The sequence below is a fragment of the Schistocerca cancellata genome, chromosome 3 (assembly GCF_023864275.1).
Source record: "Schistocerca cancellata isolate TAMUIC-IGC-003103 chromosome 3, iqSchCanc2.1, whole genome shotgun sequence".
Taxonomy (NCBI): Eukaryota; Metazoa; Arthropoda; class Insecta; order Orthoptera; family Acrididae; genus Schistocerca; species Schistocerca cancellata.
In genome coordinates, this window is record NC_064628.1 from 599908674 (window position 1) to 599931364 (window position 22691).

Below are 22691 nucleotides of genomic sequence, written 5' to 3' on the forward strand. Positions count from 1 at the left end.
ATGCGGCTACACTGTCTGACGTTTCTGACTTATTTATTGCCTCACCTTCGTGCAATGCGTAGCGAGCTCGTGGAAATAGGCAGGGGACGTTATTTCGTGACTCTGAGAAAAGAGAGAGTAAAGTCGTATGGCGCTGTTCTTTTGGGGGCCCAAAGGATTGAGTCAGCCGGATAATTGAAAAGATTTCCTCTGTTTACGCTCTTTGAGCCTTACCTTTACAAATTGTGTGTTGTGTCATAGGTGTAAATGTTGAGGGTACCTGGCTAGGTCAGTGCGTGTGTAGTTTTAATATCCCGTTTTTGTTATTGATGAGAGAAGGTAGACAGACAGCCTGCTCTTATCGAACAGTCGCTGAATTTCAACATCCAGACAAGCCACTGTACAATGTATGCCAGAGGATACATCATACCAGTTTAGTAGATTAGCAATTTTATTCCATTCATGAATTCAGCGAGTGGAAAACGACTGTCTGTTGCGTCTGTTAACTACCTGACCTTACTCTTATCATCCGTAAATGAGGTTTACAGCCGCGCGGTCTGAGGCTCCTAGCCACGGTTGGCGCGGCTCCCCCCGTCGGAAGTTCGAGTCGTTCCTCGGGCACGGGCGTGTGTGTGTTGTCCTCAGCATAAGTTAGTTTAATTTACATTAAGTAGTGTGTAAGCCTAGGCACCTATGACCTCAGCAGTTTGGTCCCATAGGTACTTACCAAATTTTTTTTGAGATATACAATCGTGGGAGTAGAATGGTCGCAGTCTTCTTCAACAGAAGATTTTCTAAATTGAACCTACAGGGTTTCGCGAGAACTTCTTTCTAGGATTTTCATTTAAGTTCCCCGAGCACTTCTGTCACACATTCCTGTGGGCATCTGTCAATATGCTCGATCTACATCTACATTTACATTTATACTCCGCAAGCCACCCAACAGTGTGTGGCGGAGGGCACTTTACGTGCCACTGTCATTACCTCGCTTTCCTGTTCCAGTCGCGTATGGTTCGCGGGAAGAACGACTGTCTGAAAGCCTCCGTGCGCGCTCTAATCTCTCTAATTTTACATTCGTGATCTCCTCGGGAGGTATAAGTAGGGGGAAGCAATATATTCGATACCTCATCCAGAAATGCACCCTCTCGAAACCTGGCGAGCAACCTACACCGCGATGCAGAGCGCCTCTCTTGCAGAGTCTGCCACTTGAGTTTGTTAAACATCTCCGTAACGCTATCACGGTTACCCAATAACCCTGTGACGAAACGCGCCGCTCTTCTTTGGATCTTCTGTCTCTCTCCTCCGTGAACCCGATCTGGCACGGATCCCACGCTGATGAGCAATACGCAAGTATAGGTCGAACGAGTGTTTTGTAAGCCACCTCCTTTGTTGATGGACTACATTTTCTAAGGACTCTCCCAATGAATCTCAACCTGGTACCCGCCTTACCAACAATTAATTTTATATGATCATTCCACTTCAAATCGTTCCGCACGCATACTCCCAGATATTTTACAGAAGTAACTGCTACCAGTGTTTTTTCCGCTAACATATAATCATACAATAAAGGATCCTTCTTTCTATGTATTCGCAATACATTACATTTGTCTATGTTAAGGGTCAGTTGCCACTCCCTGCACCAAGTGCCTATCCGCTGCAGATCTTCCTGCATGTTTACCTTTTGAGCCCCATTCGAAGGCGAACCACAAACAAGCGTCACAAGCCCTCACTCTCCGAGACGCTTTTAGTACTGAATCCAGAATATCGGTGCAAAACCTGTTGATCAGAAACGTTACACCGCCACCTCTCTTCCGATAGCCAAACAAATACTGGCGGCGAAAATTTGTTGTTCTAACAGGATTAGAGGCGGCTAGTTATAAGTCGAGGACCACAGCACAAGCGTACGTTAGAGGCAAGCAGACGAGGGACGTACCTGGAGGCGGCGCGGTGGTGGAAGCGGCGAAGGAGTCCGGCGGCAGCAGGTACTGCGGCGCGGGGTAGCCGGCCGGCAGGGCGTACCCCGCCGCGCTGCTCGACAGCTGCTTCCGCAGGCGCGCGCGCCGGTTGCTGAACCACACCTGCGACACACACACGGCACCGGCATCACTACCTACCCACTAGCGCTAAAGTCCTTCTGCTACTTGAGGGAGTCCTCACTCATAGTGCATGAACAGATGACGTCACATCAGAGCATGCGCAGTCGAAAACAGACAACTCCACCTCTTCGCCGAGTTGATCTTAGCATTGCTGACCACGGTTGCAGCACTCGACACTGGTTTCTAGTCACGGAGAGAGCACTACAAACATTGTTCCATTAGTTTTATTTGCATACAAGCACGAAGAGATACGGCGTAACTTTCGGCCGATTTCGGCTCGGATTCAAAGAGAAATGGCTTAATTGTAGCGCCGTATTTACAGTGTGCTGTGGTACATTATTACATGACAACCGGCCGCCACTGCTGTGGACAATTCCATCCTGAAAGATGATAACAGTAGTGAAACTTCCTGGCAGATTAAAACTGTGTGCTGAACCGAGACTCGAACACGGGACCTTTGCCTTTTGCGGACAACTGCTCTACCAACTGAGCAACCCAAACACGACTCACGCCCCGTCCTCACAGCTTTACTTCTGCCAGTACCTCGTCTCCTACCTTCCAGACTTAACAGAAGCTCTCCTGCGAACCTTGCAGAGCTAGCACTCCTGAAAGAAAGGATATTGCGGAGACATGGCTTAGCCACAGCCTGGGGGATGTTTCCAAAATGAGATTTTCACTCTGCAGCGGAGTGTGCGCTGATATGAAACTTCCTGGCAGATTAAAACTGTGTGCCCGACTGAGACTCGAACTCAGGACCTTTGCCTTTCGCGGGCAAGTGCTCTACCAACTGAGCCACCGAAGCACGACTCACGCCCCGTCCTCACAGCTTCTGTTAAGTTTGGAGGGTAGGAGACGAGATACTGGCAGAAGTAAAGCTGTGAGGACGGGGCGTGAGTCGTGCTTCGGTAGCTCAGATGGTAGTGCACTTGCCCGCGAAAGGCAAAGGTCCTGAGTTCGAGTCTCAGTCGGGCACACAGTTTTAATCTGCCAGGAAGTTTCATATCAGCGCACACTCCGCTGCAGAGTGAAAATCTCATTCTGACAACAGTAGTGTTAACAGGGCTGCATGCATATGGTCCTGGTTCGACAAATATTCAGGCCCGCGACCGCACCTAGACGGTCCTGCTCAATTACCTGATCTTACTCCCATAGAAAATCGTCGGAGACTGTTTGGAATAGAAGGTGAAATGTAGCAATTAACATACCCGCGGTTAGGTAGCTGTACAGGATCTAATTTTCAAAGCCGCGCGGGATTAGTCGAGTGGTCTAAAGCGCAGTAGTCATGGACTGTGCGGCTGGTCCCGGCGGAGGTTCGAGTCCTCCCTCGGGCATGGGTGTGTGTGTGTGTTTGTCCTTAGGATAATTTAGGTTAAGTAGTGTGTAAGCTTAGGGACTGATGATCTTAGCAGTTAAGTCCCATAAGATTTCACACACATTTGAACATTTTTCTAATTTTCAATGAGTGGTTTGAGATGCATATGGCGTGTTCAATAACATATCGTTATGTTTGCTTGTTTCGGTGGTTACTTTGTACGTTAGGTAAAGAGGTTTTCTCCAGCCTGGAATTGATGGGGCGGGTTTTTCACTAACACTCCTAAATGGGTTGTTACCGGAGCATACAAGGCTGGGTTACAGGTAGAGTAATTTCCCAAGATTGCCGTTGCAGACGAAGTTCTTACAGTTCTGCCAGGAGGTAACACCTTACACAAGAGCTGTAAACAGGAGCAGATAATAGCCAATGAGAATACATCCTGCTCCTAATTCCGATTGGCTGACGGGCCTATACAGGGTGTTTCAAAGTATTTCAGTCGTCTGGGGTTTATAGATCACGTTATGGAGAACAATTTTTGTTAGAGATAAAATGTGCGCTCATGATTCCGTGCTACACGAGGCGTCTTTTTTATTGGTTATGCCTTTAAGAAGCGGCAAGGCATAGGCAGTCCGCAGCGTACATATGCCTTTTGTGTTACTTATAACCCAGTCTTCCGCTTCCTATGAAACTGGGTAGGCCGAGCATAATTAAAGTTCCTGATTTGCCTCTAAAATATCTTTCTCTGGTTAGTGACACTCATTCTTAAGGTTGTCTTCTTGTAAAACACTGTATCAATTTACTGGGCTGGGTAGCATGCAACAGACATGGTCTATGGACCACACTAGTTCGGTGAAATCTCGTTGTCCCAGGGCCGGCGAATAGTGAAGGACGCCTAGCGACGCTGGAAAACATAATGAACATTCTGTTCCTAGCAAAAGTTCGCCATGCAGTGATCTATCACCACTGGACGACTGATGCAAAGACTATGAAATACTCTGAGTGATAAATAATTTCGTGCAGCTGTTTGGAGCCCGGGAAAGCGAAGGGTCTGCTTCAATGCTTGTGGGGTGTAGAGGTCGTGTGGTGTTATCACGGCGCTGATGACCTCGATGTTGAGCGCCCATAAACCCCAACACACACACTGTTATCACGGTGTAATTCTGAAGTGAGGAGTAAGTGATCCTTCGTGAAGGAAAATTACTACATGGATGAGTGAGAAAATCGAAACTGTGTTCTCCAGCGTGGTCATCGAATTTTGCTTAGGCACTTTCGTCGTTTTTACGTGATGGTATTATGGATTAATGAGCGTGGACTTGTTCGTTAAAAAGAGGCCACAGAGCTGTGCGTGGATACGTTAGCCAGTTGGAGGTGGTGTTTGGGAGAAGCTGATACGAAATAAATTTTATTAGTTGCCGCGCAAATTGGAGAGTGATATTTTTATGTGAATCTTTCTATTTACTTTTAAGTATATTTCTGTTGTGTTGCTGAGGCGATCATCAGCGGGAATTACTGTCAGGGTGAGTCAACAAATAAGTCGCAAACTAGGGTAGAGACATCAGACCCGCGTATACCAGCCTGAAATTTATTTTCTTTTCCAACATTTCCCTCTGTAAACTTAAACACTTATCCCATCGTTCTACAAGGTTCTGAAAACCTGCAGCATATAATTCTTGTGGCAGCGTTCGCTTTTAACGAATGACCTCTCGGGATAGAACGATTTTATTTGGTTCCTTAAGCTGCCGCAACCCACAAGACCAATGTGTCCTGGGGGTAGCGAAATACTCCTGGACGGGGAAAAATTGTGTCATCAATCACTGGTTAACCAGTGCGAACAGGAAGATTCTTCTTTGTAACTTTTTCTTGTCCTTTGTTCAATTCCTGTACCTCACAGAACACAACATTCTATTAATTAAAATTCTAAGGGCTTATGGGACGAATTTCGCTATGGACCTGCTCTGCGGGCAGTCCCTCGACTAAGAACTAGTCGGCTACACATTCCCACCACACTTGCCATTTTGGCAGATTATTACGCAATATTGCGTATCGGTTACCTTACAAACTTCATATACTGCCACTTTCTGGATTTAACCACTCATAGCGGAAAGGTAACTGCCTTAGAGCCACTCGCCAACATTCACATCAAGTTATAAAAATATGATGCGATAAAAGCGTAGAGATTCTGAAATCAGATACTGGATTGTAAGGTTTACCCAGGGTCAGGTATAAACTCAGATCACAATTTAGTAGTAATGATGAGTAAGCTGAAGCTTAAGAGATCAGTCAGAAAGAATCAATATGCACAGAACTGGAATGCGGAAGTACAAAGGCTTCAGATACAGCAATAAGGAATAGCTCAGTAGGCAGTTAGTTGAAGAGGAATGGACATCTATAACAAGGGCAATGACAGGAGTCGGAAAGAAAACCGTAGGTACAAGGAAAGTAGCTGCAAAGAAGCCACGGGATACAGAAGAAAGACTTCAGCTGATCGTCGAACGAAGGAAGTACAAAAATGTTCAGGAAATTCCAGAATACAGAAAGACAAGTCATTGGGAATGAAATTAATAGGAAGCGCAGGGAAGCTAAGGTGAAATGGTTGTATGAAAAATATGAAGAAATAGAAAAAGAAATGATTATCGAAGGATCGACTCAGCAAATAGGAAATTCAAAACAACCTTCGGTGAAATCAGAAGCAATGGCAATAACATTAAGAGTGCAACGCGGATTCCACTGTTTGCAGAGGAGAGAGAAGATAGGAAGAAAGAGTACACTGAAGGCCTCTATGTGGGGGAAGACTTGTCTAATGACGTGACAGAGGAAGAAACAGGAGTCGATATAGAAGAGACAGGGGATCTAGTATTAGAATCAGAATTTAAAGGAGCTTTGAAAGACTTAAGATCAAATAAGACAGAACGGATGGTAACATTCATCGGAATTTCTAAAACCTTTGGGGGAAGTGGAAACAGAAAGACTATTCAAGTTCGTGTGTAGAATGTATGAGACTGACAACATAGCATCAGACTTTCGGAAACACATCATCCACACAATTCCGAAGACTGGGAGAGCCGACAAGTGCGAGAATTATCACACAATCAGCTTAACAGGATCTTCTCAACAGCTTAACAGGGTCTGCTGAATGGAATCGACAATCTACTGAGTACAGGAGATGAACTGAGAGTAAATCGAAGAAAGACGAAAGTAATGAGAAGTAGCAAAACTGAGAACGGCAAGAAATTTCAGATCAAGATTGGCCATCAGGAAGCGGATGAAGTTAAGGAATTCTGCTACCTAGGGAGCAAAATAACCCATGACGGACGGAGTAGGAAAGACATAAAAAGCAGACTAGCTCTGGCAAAAAGGGCCTTCCTGGCCAAGAGAAGTCTGCTAGTTCCAAACATGGGCCTTCATTTGAGGAAGAAATTTCTGAGAATTTAGGTTTGGAGCACAGCATTGCACGGTAGTGAAACATAGACTGTGGGAAAACCGGAAAAGAAGAGAATTGCAGCATTTGAGATATGGTGCTACAGAAGAATGTTGAAAATAAGATGGACACATAAGGTAGGGAATGAGGAGGTTCTCTGGTGAGTCGGTGAGGAAAGGAATATATTGAAAAATTGACATGAAGAAGGGGCAGGATGATAGGACATCTTTTAAGAAATCATAGAATAACTTCCATGTACTATAAGGAGCTGTAGAGAGTAAAAACTGCCGGCCGCGGTGGTCTAGCGGTTCTAGGTGCTCAGTCCGGAACCGCGCGACTGCCACGGTCGCAGGTTCGAATCCTGCCTCGGGCATGGATGTGTGTGATGTGTTTAGGTTAGTTAGGTTTAAGTAGTTGTAAGTTCTAGGGGACTGATGACCACAGATGTTAAGTCCCATAGTGCTCAGAGCCATTTGAACCATTTTTTAGAGTAAAAACTGTAGAAGAAGAAAGCAGCGATTGGAATACATCCGACAAATATTTGAGTATTTACGTTGCAAGTGCTACTCTCTGAGATGAAGAGGTAGGCACAGGAGTGGAACTCGTGGTGTGCTGCATCAAACGACTCAGAAACTCAGAAGGAAAAAAAAAAGAAAAAAGCTGTAATGAAAGAGAGAGCAGAATATACGGAAATAAAACCTAGAGAAAAACCAAACCGGTCAAACGAAGCTGTAGACTACTAACGCGTCTAGACAATTTCAATGTAGGAACACAATAAAGGAGAAGAGCCATACGGAGTCAAGAGCAGGACGATGGTTGAGCGGCAGCAGCCAAAGCAGTATCGTCCGCTCTGCGATGCGGAAGATATACAGGGTGTTACAAAAAGGTACGGCCAGACTTTCAGGAAACATTCCTCACACACAAATAAAGAAAAGATGTTATGTGGACATGTGTCCGGAAAAGCATAATTTCCAGAGCTCAGTTTAGTTTCGTCCACCTACGCTCAATGGAGCACGTTATCATGATTTCATACGGGATACTCTACCTGTGCTGCTAGAACATGTGCCTTTACAAGTACGACACAACATGTGGTTCATGCACGATGGAGCCCCTGCACATTTCAGTCGAAGTTTTCGTACGCTTCTCAACAACAGATTCGGTGACCGATGGATTGGTAGAGGCGGACCAATTCCATGGCCTCCACGTTCTCCTGACCTCAACCCTCTTGACTTTTATTTATGGGCGCATTTGAAAGCTCTTGTCTACGCAACCCCGGTACCAATTGTAGAGACTCTTCGTGCTCGTATTGTGGACGGCTGTGATACAATACGCCATTCTCCAGGGCTGCATCAGCGCATCAGGGATTCCATGCGACGGAGGGTGGATGCATGTATCCTCGCTAACGGAGGAAATTTCGAACATTTCCTGTAATAAAGTGTTTGAAGTCAGGCTGGTAAGTTCTGTTGCTGTGTGTTTCCATTCCATGATTAATGTGATCTGAAGAGAAGTAATACAATGAGCTCTAACATGGAAAGTAAGCGTTTCCGGACACATGTCCACATAACATATTTTCTTTCTTTGTGTGTGAGGAATCTTTCCTGAAAGTTTGGCCGTACCTTATTGTAACACCCTATATACAGGTGGCGTCAGTAGCTATGGAAGCAAAGCCATCGCTATAGAAGGCGTGAAGGATGGGGCGCGACTCTATCTGTGTTAAACTACTTAAAAATTTGTAACACTTAATAAAAAAGATTGAGTGACGTTTATAAGAAATTTGAAAGTGGACAATTAAAATGTAAAATATTGATAAATCCTGGGTTGTAATACAATTTCCCTCTTTCACAAATAGGATTTGTAAAAATACTGGAAGTGGATAGTTCAAACGTAAAATATGAATAAAGCCCGACTGCTAATGCAAATTCTCTCTTTCACAAATACTATAACATATTAGTGGACATCCGCAAAAGGCTAGCCTAGGAAGCTAAAGAACTGTGATCATAAAACAGCTATAGGAGTAATGGTTATCTGTTTAAACAGCGAAAATTTAATAAAACATCCTTGTGTCGAAGATCTGTTTGCGCATTCATGGTAGAACCATTATATCTTATTACAGCACGGTAAATCTCTACTTTTTCTAAAATGTTAGGAGTATTGCTCTTTCTATGAAATGAAGTATCTGCATTTTCTTTCGGATGTCCGGAATAAGGTGACCAGATTGGTCTAAATGCGGGCTTAGTGCCACCTCGATCTGGAATCACGCTCAAGTTTAAGTACTTCACAAAACTTGTGGACGCTCTTCCTCACCGAAGTGAGGCCCTAACCGTGGTTACTAACGCCGGTGTCACACACAATAAGCTTGATGTCAACCGTTAGTTGACTACTCTCAAATCCCGAGTGCTTAACTGAAATCTTGTCATACAGTCAGTTCGACAAGCAGGTATACGCCGTTATCTGTATGAAATAAAAGACACTACTTTAAATATATGTTTGCATGAAAATATATGTTATTACTAATTGCACAGATATCTAATAGTTAATCCAGTCACCGCCATTATCGATTATAGCTTGGTACCTTAGCCCTCTCTCCTGTAAATCATCCACGTTTACAGCCTCTAAAGGCCGGCCGATGTGGCCGAGTGGTTCTAGATGCTTCAGTCCGGAACCGCGCGACTGCTACGGTCGCAGGTTCGCATCCTCCATGGATGTGTGTGATGTCCTTAGGTTAGTTGGGTATAAGTATTTCTAAGTTCTAGGGGACTGATGACCTCAGATGTTAAGTCCCAAAGTGCTCAGAGCCATTTAAACCATTTTAACAACCTCTAAATTTCGTTTGGCCCAGCAGTACCATATGAAAGCTTTTCTTTGTGCAATAATTTACTAACAGCCGTACGTATTGTAGAAATTTATTTTATGAACATGTTATGTGCTACCAGTTTCGGCATTACATTGATGCCATCTTCAGGCCCCACACGTCATAGTCGTAAAATCGCTATCTCGGAAGGAGCCATATAACTGGATCCGTGAATCAAACCGCCCTGCAACAGCTCTTGGTGGCCAGGCGACACAGACTCAGCCACCAAGCCTGCCCACCAAGAGCTGTTGCAGGGCGATTTGATTCACGGATCCACTTATATGGGTCCTTCCGCGATAGCGATTTTACGACTATGGCGTGTGGGGCCTGAAGATGGCACCAATGTAATGCCGAAACTGATAGCACATAACAAGTTTATAAAATAAATTTCTACAGTAAATACGGCTGTTGGTAAATTATTGCATCAAGAAACACATGCCAGCCGTTTTCCCACGATCCATAATAGATCAACGAAGATTAATATGAAAGCTTTCGTCGCTTTGCCCAAGAAATTCACAGTGCCGTAGACACTGGCGAGCAGATTGACGCCGTATTCCTGGACTTCAGGAAGGCATTTGATACGGTTCCGCACTTACGTTTAGTGAAAAAAATACGAGCTTACGGAATATCGGACCAGGTTTGTGATTGGATTCAGGATTTCCTAGAAGAAAGAACACAACATGTCATTCTTAACGGTTCAAAATCTGCAGATGTAGAGGTAATTTCGGGAGTACCGCAAGGAAGCGTGATAGGACCTTTATTGTTTACAATATACATAAATGACTTAGTTGACAACATCGGTAGCTCCGTGAGGCTATTTGCAGATGACACGGTTGTCTACAAGAAAGTAGCAACATCAGAAGACTCGTACGTACTCCAGGAAGACCTGCAGAGGATTAATGCATGGTGCGACAGCTGGCAGCTTTCCCTAAACGTAGATAAATGTAATATAATGCGCATACATAGGGGCAGAAATCCATTCCAGTACGATTATGCCATAGGTGGTAAATCATTGGAAGCGGTAACGACCGTAAAATACTTAGGAGTTACTATCCGGAGCGATCTGAAGTGGAATGATCACATAAAACAAATAGTGGGAAAAGCAGGCGCCAGGTTGAGATTCATAGGAAGAATTCTAAGAAAATGTGACTCATCGACGAAAGAAGTAGCTTACAAAACGCTTGTTCGTCCGATTCATGAGTATTGCTTTTCAGTATGGGACCCCTACCAGGTTGGATTAATAGAAGAGATAGACATGATCCAGCGAAAAGCAGCGCGATTCGTCATGGGGACATTTAGTCAGCGCGAGAGCGTTACGGAGATGCTGAACAAGCTCCAGTGGCGGACACTTCAAGAAAGGCGTTACGCAATACGGAGAGGTTTATTATCGAAATTACGAGAGAGCACATTCCGAGAAGAGATGGGCAACATATTACTACCGCCCACATATATCTCGCGTAATGATCACAACGAAAAGATCCGAGAAAGTAGAGCAAATACGGAGACTTACAAGCAGTCGTTCTTCCCACGCACAATTCGTGAATGGAACAGGGAAGGGGGGATCAGATAGTGGTACAATAAGTACCCTCCGCCACACGCCGTAAGGTGGCTCGCGGAGTATAGATGTAGATGTAGATTTACAAGGAACACTGCCTCGTGTCGCTTCAGTTATTTTGCCCTTATTTTAAACTGCAGCCGACAAAACAAAACATTCAACTCTCACACTGTTTATCCACACACTGTGCAAAAGCGTATTGATTACAGATTCGAGACCACTACGAGAGATGTCGCAGCGGACGTTACATTTAAAATTACGGCGTAAACATACTTGTGGAACTGACTGTATTTGTATTAATCTATTCGTGGTGGTAGTAAAGTGAAAAGGCAGTTACCTGAATTCGGGCCTCGGTGAGCTTGGTGCGCTGCGCCAGCTCCTCCCTGGTGTAGATGTCGGGGTACTGCGTGCGCTCGAACGCCTTCTCCAGCTCGTCCAGCTGCTGCGCCGTGAACGTGGTGCGGCTGCGGCGCTGCTTGCGCTTCAGCGGGATGCCCGGCTCAGACTCGCAGTCGCTGCCGTCGCTCGTCTTGCCTGCAACAACACGTCACACCTTGAGAGCGACTCGTTTGTCGTGCCCCTCTCTGCTTTACCCCGAGCAGGCAATGTTTCTGCCCGGCATGTTGGTGACATTTCGCTTTTTTTTTAAATCCTTGTTTCTGTGGTGTAACAATAAAATCCAAGTGTCCGTTTCCTTCATACAGCGCATTAGATGACTCGTCATGTTATGTTCCATCTGTTTAAATGGATTACTGAAATACCGTCATATTGTAAGATTATCTTTGTAAGCAAATGGAACTACATCGTTTCAGAAACCTTTCAAGTCTCATACATCTATCATGTATACATGGTGGTCCACTGATACTGACCGGTCCAAATATCTCACGAAATAAGCATCAAATGAAAAAACTACAAAGAACGAAACTCGTCTAGCGTGAAGGGAGAAACCAGATGGCGCTATGGTTGGCCCGCTACATGGCGCTGTCATAGGTCAAACGGATATCAACTGCGTTTTTTTTTAAAATAGGAACCCCCATTTTATCACATATTCGTGTAGTACGTAAATAAAGATGAATGTGTTAGTTCGACCACTTTTTTCGCTTTGTGATAGATGGCGCTGTAACAGTCACAAACTTGTAAGTACGTGGTACCACGTAACATTCCGCCAGTGCGGACTTTATTCGCCTCGTGATACATTACCCGTGTTAAAATGGACCGTTTACCAATTGCGGAAAAGGTCGATATGGTGTTGATGTATGGCTATTGTGATCAAAATGCCCAACGGCCGTGTGCTATGTATGCTGCTCGTTATCCTGGACGACATGATCCAAGTATCCCGACCGATCGCTGGATAGTTACGTTACTTAAGGAAACAGGAAGTGTTCAGCCACATGTGAAACGTCAACCACGACCTGCAACAAATGATGATGTCCAAGTAGGTGTTTTAGCTGCTGTCGCGGCTAATCCGCACATCAGTAGCAGACAAATTGCGCGAGAATCGGGAATCTCAAAGACGTCGGTGTTGAGAATGCTACATCAACATCGATTGCACCCGTACCATATTTCTATGCACCAGGTATTGCATGGCGACGACTTTAAACGCCGTGTACAGTTCTGCCACTGGGAACAACAGAAATTACGGGACGATGACAGATTTTTTGCACGCGTTCTATTTAGCGAATGAAGCGTCATCCACCAACAGCGGTAACGTAAACCGGAATAATATGCACTACTGGGCAACGGAAAATCCACGATGGCCGCGACAAGTGGAACATCAGCGACCTTGGCGGGTTAATGTATCGTGCGGCATTATGGAAGGAAGGATAATTAGCCCCCATTATCGATGGCAATCTAAATGGTGCAATGTATGCTGATTTCCTACGTAATGTTCTACCGATGTTACTACAAGATGTTTCACTGCATAACAGAACGGCGATATACCTCCAACACGATGGTCCGGCACATAGCTCGCGTGCGGTTGAAGCGGTATTGAATAGCATATTTCATGACAGGTGGATTGGTCGTCGAGGCACCATAACATGGCCCGCACGTTCACCGGATCTCACCGCCCCCGATTTCTTTCTGTGGGGAAAGTTGAAGGGTATTTCCTATCGTGATCCACCGACAACGCCTGACAACATGCGTCAGCGCGTTGTCAATGCATTGTCAATGCCAAATGTATTGAGGTTGACGAACATCATTTTGAGCATTTATGGCATTAATGTGGTATTTACAGGTAATCACGCTCTAACAGCATGCGTTCTCAGAAATGATAAGTTCACAAAGGTACATATATCACATTGGAACTACCGAAATAAAATGTTCAAAGGTACCTACGTTCTGTATTTTAATTTAAAAAACCTACCTGTTACCAACTCTTCGTCTAAAATTGTGGGCCATATGTTTGTGACTACTACAGCGCCACCTATCACAAAGGAAAGATGTGGTCCAACTAAAACATTCATATTTCATTACGTACTACATGAATATGTAATAAAAAATGGGGGTTCCTATTTAAAAAAACGCAGTTGATATCCGTTTGACCTATGGCAGCGCCATCTAGCGGGCCAACCATAGCGCCGTCTGGTTTCCCCCTTCAAGCTAGACAAGTTTCGTTCTTTGTAGCTTTTTCGTTTGATGCTTATTTCGTGAGATATTTGACCCGGTGACGATCAATGGACCACCCTGTATAGTAAGACTGAAGCGACGAATAAAAATTTGTACCAAGGGTGGGATTTTGGTTTCAGGAGGGATGCATGGTAGGTTGTCTATGAATTTGTGAAAAGCTACTGTGTCACGGTGGTGTGGCGATTACTGCAACTGACCAGAGAGCTGGAGACCTGTGTTCGAATCCCATCCTTGATACAAATTTTCCTTACTCACATCAGTCTGCATATATACATCATAGGTGTTTGGGACTTGGAAAGGTGTCTAGAACCAGATAGTTTCATTTATGCCTGGTCTCAGGCATATACCCCATTTCTTTCACTGCTTAGGAGTTATTCCAATACAGTTGGAGAGCTTCTGCAATGCTGTTCGAGTTTATGGGGCATACCAAGTGAGCTGGAACGTGAATGGGAAATTAGACTGAGGGGGCAGGCGTGCTGGGGTAGTACATGCAGTTGCGCAAAGCCACTGTGCCAGGATGGCGTAGTGGTTAGTGTGCCTGCCTAGTGACAGCGAGACCCAGGTTCAAATCCCCGCCTTGGTGCAATTTTCATTCGTCGCTTCAGTCTGCATATGTACATTTATTTGTAAGGTTCGTACGTCACAGCCAAAGAAAATTCATAAAAAAAGAAAGAAAAAGAATATCCAGTACCTTCAGCTACACTGTGTAAACTAATAATTAGTTCGTCCATGAAGGATATCATCATGAGTCCTCTGACTGATGATTTAAAAAATAGTTTTTCTACATCTGTCATTTATTTTGTTGGCTTACCTCAAGGCTCTTTTCGTACTCTATTGTTATTCAGCCGATACACATCAAGTTTGTGCAAATAGAAAATGCACTAGCGAGGCTTTTGCACTGACAGTATGTGTGTCTGCGGTGATATTCAGACAATGAGTCACATTGTAAAAGAGCGCCTTAACGGACGTTTCCCTGGTAGTATCGAGAGTCTACATGAGAAGACGCTCTACTGGGCTGTCTTCCGACATTCGTGTGAAATGTGGGCCGTTCAATGTTTATATAGTGTAAACAGTTGCACATATATGTTTTTTGGTTAAATGTGTAAAACAATTTTGTTGTTGTAACTTATGCACTTGATAATGATAATCATTTATTTGTTGTACCATTACGTATTTCAGCGAGTCACATCATGACTGGCAGGAGGAGAATCATGCAGTTACATGCTTGATGTTAGATATGAACATAAAACATAGTTTCATAGCAGTAGTAATGGTTTTGGATAGAAAATATTTTTTATCAGCAGCAAAAGATGGAACACAATCTGTTTTTCATTTGTTCTTCCGCTATAAAAAGGCGTTTGTGCCCCTCGCTAATACCAAGGTTGGTACTACGTAATTTTCCGCCTAAAAAGGTCGGTGTAAACTACAGAGACGCGTAGTGCTGTGATAAAAAGATGACTTATGCAGAAAACTTTTATTTATCATAAAAATTACTCAGATTCGTTTTGTCCGGCCCTCGTCACTTGCTTGGGAATCTCTTTCTCAATATGCCGACACTTAATTGAGATGTTTTCATACCTAGCAATGGATGAGGTGCTTCGCATTTACTGGCATATTGCATTAAGCGCATGCTCTGGCGCATGGAAATCTATTCCGAATCAAACGTGAAACCATAAATTCAGCTGTTAGGGTACAGAAATGAAAAGGAAACTGATAGTATTTATTTTCCGCCGTGGAAAGCTTAGTAGCTGACGCGCCCAGCCATTTCACCATTGAGGAAATGATTTAATGTTTCGCTCCGTTACTGTGGTTCACCTTCGTAGCTGAATGGTAAGCGAAACTGGCTGCCGTACGGAGGCCCTGTCTACAATTCCCGGTACTGCCGGAATTTTTCCTTTGTGGGAGATCTCGAACGGGGTACACTCGGCGTGAATGAAAAGCTTACTTGAAAGAAAAGTAGCGGCTCCAAGGTTTGGAAAGCCGACAAAGTCCGTAAGATCGGAACGCTGACCCTATGCCGCTATACACCGCATTCGAAATACGCCGCATGTCAGAGGATGACATGCGCCTCATCGTGGAGTTATATTTCTTACTGTGGGTGAGGTATGGATTCTCCGCGCAAGAAACTAAACTGTAACCAAATTAATGGGACGAAAGTGTGCCTTGTTTCAAAAGAGGCAATACTTTATGGTATGCAGAAAGATATTGTTCTTATTAATTACCTTGTAGGAGCTTAAAAATATCAGATAAATGTTACGTTAAGTGAACGGAAGTACGTGAGAAGAAAACCAGTCAGCCTTCATTAGGATACCGCATCTGCACAGAAACATGCAGTGGAGAAGTGGAGGAATGTGAAATACGAATTGTTGAAACATGGAGCCTGTTTATCAGATTTGGCTCTGCGTGCCTATCGTTTATACTCGCCTCTAAATAAATTTGTGGATAAAGAACGTTTTGAGTTGATTGAGGAGGCTACGGCAGTTGCAGATGAGTATTCTACTACCCTTTCAAGGGCGCAGTTTAGGGATGGAAGCTGCTCTCTGGGAACTCGTAGCTTTCCAGACTGTTTCGCGCAGAACTCCCACCTAGTATCGGTCCCAAATGTCTTTAGAACGTTTCAAATGTATGGTGTGGGCAGCGACCTGGAAAACTTAAACCGATGTCAAAACAACGCACGTTAATGTTCTTTAAAAGAATTGATCCTAGGCAGTAATATCTGTAGACAGGATTTTTGTCCAGACGATTGTACAAACTGGTCTACATGTAAGGAAAAAGAAGTAGAGCATAGCGAAATCACGGGAAGGAGCTGATTCCAGCAACTTGACGTGGCACACATAGTAAGCTGGAGAAAAAGATTCACAAGCCTCGCAGCAACAGACCTCAACAGCGGGGAAAGAACTCTGCGCGGGGACGTTATGCTACTGGTTGGTCGTTCAGGGCGGCGCCTTTGGATCATCAGAAATTGCAGCATCTGAAAATTTAGATGGACTTTGAGCTGAGCAACCATCTAGATGGCGGGCCACATGCAGAAAAGTGAGGCTACGGTATTACAGTATACAAGATGATAAGTTCTAGGCGGAAGCTTTCGTTGTGTGATGGAGTCCAGTAGAAGGGTTCAATACGTCAGAGACGAACGCAATCTGAGATGTAAATACACAAAGAATGTGGACACGATCTGGCTGCATTATTGTAGGCCAACAATGTTTCCATTTGTAGTAGAGGGGTAGAGGGAGAGGCGTAACAGGATGGAACGTGGTAGAGGATAGCACTTACATCTCACTCTCTCTCTCTCAATTTCGGGTATTTGCAGTACCTATTGAGTTATTACTTTTTTGACACATAGATGTTTCTGCTACTCTTTTTATTTTCTCACGCACGGCTCTACTTTAAGTTTAGTCAACTTGGAAGTCTGTGCGTTCAACACAGAGCCAGAGAGATGAGTTTGTCGAACAGAAAAAATTGGTCAGGTTCGTATAGGACTCGTGGTCTGAGGGTTCTCTACAAACTTGGTTACGTATATAGACATTGCATCCATTCCGATTCCAATCCTTTCGAGAATGTTGTAACTTCAAGTTTGAAGTCGGATTACAAATGACGAAAGAAATATTTTTTTGGTGACATAATCACAAGTTACCAATTTTCAGATCTTTTTCCTTTTTTGTACTGTTAAACCTCGCTTCTTAGTAAATTTCATGATTGTAGGTCAAGGGGAGGTCCTCTGTAGGTTCTGATGAGTGAGTTTGCGAGTATCAAAATATATGACATAAATGACCGTATCTTTAGATTGCATTGAGTAAGAAGCTAACTTTTTATTATACCGCCAAGTGTATGTGACATAAATTTCAGCTTGATACATCTCCCCGTTCCTGAGAAAAGGGGACCTTAACAGACCGACGGACGTACAGTCAGTCTGATGACAAATGACCAAAATTTTTTTCATGTGATGTAACTACGAACGATCAATTATCGATTTATTCCCCTTAGTTTTTTGTGAAACCTTGTTTCTTGCCAAACCTGGTGATCCTAGGTCAACGGAAAGTACCCTGTGGGTTTTGACGGCTGAGTTTGCGAGTATCAAAATATGTGACGTAAATAGCCGTAGCTTTTGACTCTTTTAACTTAGAAGTTAAAGTTCATTACAACGCCAAGGAGCCATAGCCCTTAGTATATGACCTAAATTTCAACTTGGTATGCCTACTCCTTCCTGAGAAAAAGCAGTCTGATACAAAATGTTTTTCGTGTGACATAATTACAAATTAACAATTTTCTGATTTTTTCGTTTGGTTGTAGTGTGAATCTTTGCTTCTTGTCAAATTTGATGGCTCTAGGTGAACGGGAAGTACCCTGTAGGTATGGATGAGTGAATTTGCTAGTATCAAAATACGTGATATAAGGGACCGTATCTTTTGATTGCACTATCTTAGAAGCTTCACTTTCTTACAAATCCAAGGTACCGTGGACCTTAACATGAGACACAAATTTCAACTTGACACGTCTATTCGTTCCCGAGGAAAAGGGTTCTGAACAGTTGGACGGACAGACAGACAGGCAACAAAGTGATCCTATAAAGCGTTTCGTTTTTCCCGATTGAGATACGGATCCCTTAACTCTCTCCAGTAATATTGAGCGCGCATACTGCGTATCGTGCTCTGTTAGTTGGGAAATGGCTCAATAAATAATTGCGAATTAATGTAATGGTAAAAGGCGCTGACGTCTGATTGAAACTCCTTTCGCCTATCTCACACTGTGCAGTCACATGCCTAATTTAAGAAACTAATACCAAGCCAGCTGAAACAAAGCACGAAATGTGAAACCTGCGGTGTCCATAAAACGTGAATGCATTCACAGTCCTAGCAGGATTACAATGTTGGAAGTTTCTTAATAGTGCACACAGAATTTATTTATTTTCATTGTTTTACTAGGTCTACACCTTTGCTTCCGCCGTGTTTTCTAGAAGTTTGAGACTTTATTGTGAAAAACTTACAAAAAATTTACGATTCAAAGTATTGGTCATCGCTGGCCACTGATTCCTCCTAGCTTTAGGGCAGTATACGAATCCCGCAGTGTATAAACTCTACATCTTTTGAGGGGATCCATGAATCGATCCAATTTTGCACTTGTTCGTATGACCGCAAGTGCTAGTCAGCTAGGTCGTGTGCCATAGATCGAGAAAGGTGGAAGTCAGAGGGAGGAATATCTGGAGAATATAGCGGGTGGGGTAGAACTTCCCATTTCAACGTTTCCAAGTATGTTTTTACGGGATTTTCGACATGGGGTCGTGCACTGTCATGCTACAAAATCATTTTTTCATGTCAATCGCTGTAGTGTGGCCATTTGTTTTTCAGCGCTCTCCTGTGATTGTTCCCGTCGGTTGCAGTAGCATCGAAAGCTTTCTCTCTTTCACAACCATGCCGTTCTTCAACGTCAAAATCACGATTCTTGAAGCATGGAAACCATTTTCTTCGAAGTTCTGTCACTAACAAGCGTCTCGTGGTAGGTCTTTCTCAGCTTTTTATGAGCCTCAGCCGCATATTTCTTCATATCAAAGCAGAAAATTAAAACCTACCGCAGATGACGAGAATTGGACTCATAAGTTGACGTATTCAGTCAAGCATAACTTTATGATGCAATGAAAAGTCGACTGATATTTTGATGGCGTTATCTTCTCAAATGCCTGAGCTTACTGTATGACATTTACGACGAACGACTTGCACCACTACTTTCCACTACTGCCGTCTATTGCAAAACGGCGGAAGCAAAGTTGTAGACCTAATATATTTAAGAAGAGCTACATGAGCTTGATCGCTTAGCTAGTAGGTAGACAGCAAACGGTAACTAAACCGAAACCATTACTGATTTCCATCTCTGGAAAGAATATCACTTCGTAAAAGAGAGGAAATAGACTAAGTGGCTGTAATACTAATTTCTTTTTGTCACATTTCTGCAAACGAAGTATGTACCGCTGTCCAATTTATAGTTTTGGAAAACAGTGTTACCATTTTCTCGTTAATGTTCTTATTATTAATTTGGTTTTATTTCGTCTTACTAATAATTTTATTAACTTCTTGTATGAATTACCAAACTAATTCTATCTTATCTATTTGCCCTTCAAATATCGTTCTGTGCTGCAACGGGCTCATTTTTTTTATAAAGAATTTTGTCTTTTACCTCCAGCAAAAAATTTCATTCGATTCTGATATCTCCAACTCTCTCGCGTTTTCTTTTGTGTGAAACGTTACGATAATATCCTCATATACTAAAATAGTCTGCATCTGTCTCAGATACGACGAAATATCAGTGTTTTGAAATAATAAGCGCATCAGATAGAAGAGACACAGTACCCAGTAAGAGCTATCAATATGTGTATGTCACCAATAGACAGCATTGTGATGGTAAGAGAAGAAAGCTTGGAGGACCAACGTAGCAGAATGGTACCGGTGCAACATTTGAGATCGATGAATTTGTCACATTCGGTACGACTCAGACGGAGACATGTTGAGGTGGTTCACTCTTTGCAAGTGAAGTTTTGGCATCTAAAAGTTTCCTTCGGGGACCAGCTGAGGCCACGAGTACACAGTTTGGTTCAAATGGTTCAAACGGCTCTAAGCAGTGTGGGACTTAACATCTGAGGTCATCAGTCCCCTAGACTTAGAACTACTTAAACCTAACTAACCTAAGGACATCACACACATCCATGCCCGAGGCAGGATTCGAACGTGCGACCGTAGCAGCAGCGCGGTGGTACACAGTTTATCCATAATTATTATTATATATTAGAAAAATGAGGCTGTTAAACGAAAGCAGCGTAACGCTACGGGTTTGCCTCGTCGCACCCAGCCAAAGTCTGATATTAGGCGGTGGCAATGTTAGCGATGCACAAACACTACATCGAACTACAGGTGCACTATTGACGCCTGTATTTATGAATAAGTTCCCGTTGAATATGAAAGATGGCAGCAGAGGTACTTTGATTTGCTGAGAAATTATAATAGCCAGAAACTGCCACTATTATCTCCTGAGTTCTTCGTTATCTTTGCATGTACCTGGCTGATACTACAGTATTTAAATTACTATTGCTCTTTCTACAGAAAGTTTGGAATCGACAAAAGAATTTTAAGCCTGGAATTCCCGAGCTAACTGCGCGTACGCGCCGCCTGGGTGGCGGAGTGCGTGCCTGGGAGTCGACGGCCACTCACTTTCACCCGGGCTACCGTGCGGCGTGCGGGCAGCCTCAAGTGTTCGCCGACTGCATGGGCGGCAGGTATCCATTACGCAGCGAGCAGAAGCTATTAATAAGCGGGCCGCCGGCTTCGGGGAAGGCCGCAGGTGTGCTGCCAGAGGCTCCCATCTGCTAGCGACTAGCCCGCACTCGCGGGAAGTCCGCTCGCCTCGTAATAGTTTCGTTAGAATTGCGGCCAGCACCTCCCACTATGGAGCACATCCTTGTCACACTTTGGTGTACAGGATGGAGAAGACTGGACTGTATCTGTGGCTCGGTGGTTCAACCTCACACTATAACCACAGAAGACATATTCTGGAGAATTACTAGTACTACATTACTACGGAAGATGACGACACGCACCATAAATGCAATATATCGCAATATTCTTGGTACTAATTATGCAGTGTTAAGTAGTCAAGAGGAGTTGCCTTTCCTTGGTAGTATTCAATTTGGTAATTGGAGAAGCAGAGAAGAAAATCAAGAAGACTTTTGGAAGGGTGGGTAGAATTTAGGGAGAGGATTTAAAAACTTTTCGGTTTGCCGATGACATTGCAGTTCTGTCTGAGACGGCAAAGGAGTTCCAAGCAAAGCTGAAAGGAATGGATAGTAGCTTGAAATGTTATAAAATGTATATCAAGAAAAGTAAAAAAAATGGTAAATGAGAGTTGTAGAGTTAAATTAAGGATGATGATAGGGTTAGATTAAGAAAGGACACCAAAAGTAATTGCTGAGTCTTCCATCTGGGCAACAAAATAAATTACGATCGCCAAAGCAGAGACGATATAAAACACAGACTGTCAATAGCAAGAAAAGCGTTCCTGAAAAAGAGAAATTTGTTATCCTCGAATATAAATTTGAGTGTGCATTTCGCACAAGAAGAAGACAAAAGCTTTCGAAATGCGTTGCTACAAAAGAATTTTGAAAATTAAAATGGTAAAGCTAATGATTAACGCTGAGGTACTGTATGGCCCTGGTAGAAAAGAAATTATGGCACAAGTTGAACAAAAGAAGGGGTCGGCTGATACGACAAATTTGTAATAGAAGGAAATGTAGCAGCCATAGGCCACTGGCTCCTAGTGGTTCTCCATACTAGTTGACGAGATTTCAGTTGGGGGATATTATGCATCCCAGTGATGATATTTATCCTGAAAGCAGAAAAATATCATGGTAATTTGACCAGAAAGGTAACTGAGCTGTTGACGTGGTTTCTGACCGATACACCATGTGCCTACATCACTACCTTCATTCAGTGCCCCTCTACCGCGTTTTGTGGAGTGAGGGTGTTCAGCGTGACCCTTCTTAAGTTCAGCTGGCCTACCCATTGGTGCTATTCGACAGGGAACTAGCACTGATGTCACTTTCGTCTTACTCCAGATTTCCATACTCGTTCGTATTAACACAAACATCGCGCTACACATCTGACACATCGCACATATCTACATCTACTAGGCGACTTTAAACAGTAATTTACACATTACTATGGCAGGCCAACTAACTTCTATTGGATGCTGCAATATACCTCAAAGTGCCACAAGTACATGACACTAATTTTCAACATACACGCCAAACAGTGGTCGGAACGTTTTGCCAATCATTCCATTCGTCGACGATAAAAACCTGCTCATTGGTC

At 43.5% G+C, this 22691-nt stretch overlaps 1 protein-coding gene across 1 annotated transcript in view; it reads right to left on the reverse strand.

Annotated features, from left to right (window-relative positions):
• Positions 1-22691, reverse strand: part of LOC126176457 (protein gooseberry-neuro-like) — a gene marked incomplete at its 3' end in the record, with an annotated part of 144953 nt that overhangs the window by 25672 nt on the left and 96590 nt on the right. The window contains exons 4-5 of the mRNA XM_049923613.1: positions 11549-11745; positions 1913-2057 (exon numbers count right to left, since the gene is read on the reverse strand). Coding sequence (XP_049779570.1) covers positions 1913-2057; positions 11549-11745 — 342 coding nt within the window. The remainder of the gene's footprint in view (positions 1-1912; positions 2058-11548; positions 11746-22691) is intronic.